The 3879-nt window shown below is 30.1% G+C and overlaps 1 protein-coding gene across 4 annotated transcripts in view; it reads left to right on the forward strand.

The window, feature by feature from the left end:
- The first annotated feature begins 2111 nt into the window (after positions 1-2111).
- LOC101489408 (O-fucosyltransferase 1) overlaps positions 2112-3879 on the forward strand; it is a 6650-nt gene continuing 4882 nt past the window's right edge. For 2 of the 4 annotated variants that reach the window (XR_189676.4, XM_004496574.4), the window contains exons 1-5: positions 2112-2354; positions 2434-2596; positions 2686-2764; positions 2868-2938; positions 3112-3200. Coding sequence is in view for 1 of the 4 variants with exons in the window: in XM_004496574.4 (XP_004496631.1) it covers positions 2347-2354; positions 2434-2596; positions 2686-2764; positions 2868-2938; positions 3112-3200 (410 nt within the window). In the remaining 3 variants the exon portion in view is untranslated. Of the gene's footprint in view, positions 2355-2433; positions 2597-2685; positions 2784-2867; positions 2939-3111; positions 3201-3879 lie in introns of those variants that run through there. The other 2 variants (XR_001143672.3, XR_001143673.3) reach the window with 2 other exon arrangements.

The raw sequence follows: 3879 nt of genomic DNA on the forward strand, positions 1-3879 counted from the left end.
ATATAGATTAAATATATTAATTTTTATGATTAATTTATAATTATTTAATTATCTCTTATAAAAAAAAGTATTAATACATAGCAAAAGAACTACTATAAATCCTTTTGTGCATATGTTCGTTCTTACTGAACTTGATTATTTGTTTTCGCCATAACTTGTTCATATAAAAAACTTGTTTTAATAAAACAATAAAACATATACATACATATATATATATATATCAAATTTTTATACACTCATTTACTACTTTATTTTATTTTTATTTTCTATTTTCTATCAAATTATTGATATATTACAATATCACTTTTCTTATCTCTTCAAATATATTATCCATTAAATATTTTTCTTAAGAAAAATGATTGTTTGTCAAACTGTTTCAAAACATTTTTTTCATAGTTATCACTTAATATTTCGAAAAGATTTTTTGATAAAAGTTTTCAAGAAGATAAATTTTTAAATTACAATTCAACTCTTATTTTGTATTTTTCTCTCACTTTTAATTGTTAATTTTGTCTGTGAAGCCACTCATGGTGAACAAGTTCGCATAAGGACTCGAAGTACCGTATTTTAGCCAATCAAGTTGATCCGTTTTAGTGTATAAATCACTTTAATCAAAGCTAATTGTCTCTTGAACGCACTTAGATAAAAATAAAGCAAATCTGATAAAAGAGAGATTACTTGTTTGGTCCCAACTCTAACTAAAAATTATTTAGACACCAACTAAAAAATACATATAACTAAACTATTAAAAAAATATATTCTTTAGTTTTTTCTTTTCTTTTGTGAATGTGTCTAAATAAGACTTACTCCTTATAAGATACTCAACGACATTTTACTTGATGATATTTTTATCTATGGTGAAACAATAAATAAAGAAGACATCACAAGACTAAACGTAAATTGATTAATAATATACAAAATAAATATCTTTAAAACTTAAAAAACAATTAATTTTACTTTTTTGCTGATAGTAATTATTTTTATATATACATTTAAACACTATACATTTGATATTTTGACTGCACAAAACTAACTCCGAGATGAACTACATTTTTGTTTTGTTTGACAACGCAGGACGACATTCTATGAGTCCAGTCACATGCTTCCTTGTAGATGTATGCAATTTTTTTCTTCAACACCAAAGTCCATCCCATTTGTAAGACTTTCTATTCACTTCCTCTATATTTTTATACATCCTTCTAGTTTGTTAACCTGTCTCCAAAGTACAACAACAACAAAAAAAAGATAGAATTGAATTTAATAAAAACTTTTGTAGCATAAGTTGGTGCCAACAAAAGTAAATAATTACACCATCAATTGTTAAAACACTCTTCTTAATAATAAAAAATCAAGATAAGTACCAAGATTGATCTACCGTTGATTGAAATCGAAATCAAAAATTTGTAGAACTAATTTTTAGCCACCATCAAGAAAACTAACTTGATTCGATCAAATAATTGATCAAATATTGTTTTATCGAACTAACACAACATATAACTCATCATAGATCAATATTTAAAAACTTAACAATGATAAGATATAAATCACAAAATAGAAGTTTAAAGTCCCTCTTATCCGCATAGTTCAGACGATCGACTTAAATATATATTTATTTTTTTATTTTTTTATTTTTTATCATCGAACAAATATCAATCAAGTCACTTTCTTTGATTAAAATATGTTAAGAACTATGAACTTTTACTCTAATAAGACAATATCTTTTATCATTTAATTTTAAACACCTTTTAAATAGCTAAGTTTTGCAAACTATTTATTATAGCGATCCATCTTAGAATTTAACTCTATTGATTTCTAAAGATTTTAATTTATAATTGGTCGAAGAAGCCGCTATAGCCAAAGAGGTGCATAAATGGAGGTTGAGCGTTGATTCTATAACTAAGTTTCAAACAAAAGGTATTTTGATTTTTTTTATTTTTAAAGTTGAAGAAGGTTTAATTTTCAACACATAGAGCATGTTAAAAAAATTACAAACACGAAAAAGAAGGTGTATTAGTAAAATAATGGGGCGAATAGTAATCCACCATTTTTTTCTATATTCATCTTTACAACCCATTCTCTTAAGCCTAGCCATAGAGGCCCATAACCTATCCCAGATCGCATTGTCCGAACCAATTTCTATTTTCATTTCATTAATTAACCGTGACTTCGCTGCATCTTTCCTCTCCAAAGCCACATCACCACCGGCAACCACCATTTCGCAGATCTCCGACACGGCATCCACATCTCTCACCGTCATCTACATCCTTTATTACCTATTTTCACACTGAAGTGTAAACTCGAAGTGCTGGATCCATATAAGAAGAGTATATCTATTAAATCTCCACTATGAGGAGGTATACTTTAGATAGTAATTCGATATTAATTTTGATTTCGGTTTCAATTTTCAAAACTCGGAAATGTCGTTTATTGCAGAGCTGGACTTCACAGGCAGCATGGAAGGCACGGCGGAGGTTCAGGATTCAAAGGAATGATTGCGAAGTTGTCGATTGCTGCTGCGGTGCTTTTGATCGGTACGCTCTCATTGTTCTATTCGTCAACCCGAACCACAAACGTTCAATCCAATTATCGCTCAGAGGTTCGTGCTAAATTGTTCATTCTAGATTCTCTCCGCAACTTTTAACGCGAAATTTGCAATTCAGTGATTGATTAATCAATTTTTTATAGATCCGTTTAGAAGAACTTTGGAGCAATGCTGATTCCGGTGGCTGGCGACCGTCGTCTACCCCGCGCTCTCATTGGCCCCGTATCTATCTGTTCTTGTAGTTACAGACTGTTTCCTCATGCAAGAATTTTCACCTGAGTATGAATGTTCTAGAACTTTCTGATACTGCGTTTTCTTTTCTCAGCTCCTCCGAGTAAGAGTAATGGCTATTTGCGTGTTCGATGTAACGGTGGACTTAATCAGCAGCGTACTGCAGTTTGTACCCTTTTCCTTCCCTCACTGTAGACTCTGGTTGTTGTTTCGATTTATGTATATGCTTATGAAGCTAGGTGAATCTAGTGCTGTTGTTAGGATGGGCTTTATATTTGTATAGTGGTTCTATTTTGTTCTGTGTACTGTATTTATATATTTGTATTTTAATGCTGTAGATCTCCAATGCCGTTCTTGCTGCGCGAATCATGAATGCTACACTAGTGCTGCCTGAGTTGGATGCAAACTCCTTTTGGCATGATGAAAGGTATATGTTTAGTTGTCTTGAAATTTTAATTTTTAACTTAGTGCTGAACTGCAAAATTTATTCAAAGAATTATCGATTTTGATTCAATTGGAAAAAGATATGTAAGCGATTTCTTTTTTCTTGAACATATATGTTGATTGCCTTATTCGAATGCAACCATTAATAATTTCCTTTTTTTTGCGAATAAATAATAATTACTTGACACAAAGCTGTTATACAATTAGGCGTCTATTATTGGACTGAGATTTACTGCAGTCATGGATGTATGAGTCATTATATGTGCGTTTTTTTATTTTTATAATTTCACGGCCCTTGATTTATTTTGATCAGAAAATTAATGCAAGGTGGAGAGAGAAAGAGAAAGGTGAATGCTGGGAATCCTAATCCTCTATTAACATATAAGGATTAGGATACAGTGAACTATTTTTTCTGCAGCGGATGCATTAGTGCATTAGTTTTATAAATTAAAAATACTAATACTTATTTAAATACTTGTATTTATTATTCAAACTTGAATTTTGCATAAATCTGTGTTTAGTTTTTTCCTAGAAAAATGTATTTTACTTATAATAGAAAGTACTTAGTTATTTTTATCCTGTTTCCTTAGACCATCCATTAAGAAGGACCTTATTGTTATATTTGTTCTTACTTCACAGGGAATAGATGGTGTATTGTTTCC

The sequence above is a fragment of the Cicer arietinum genome, chromosome 4 (assembly GCF_000331145.2).
Source record: "Cicer arietinum cultivar CDC Frontier isolate Library 1 chromosome 4, Cicar.CDCFrontier_v2.0, whole genome shotgun sequence".
In the NCBI taxonomy this organism is placed as follows: domain Eukaryota; kingdom Viridiplantae; phylum Streptophyta; class Magnoliopsida; order Fabales; family Fabaceae; genus Cicer; species Cicer arietinum.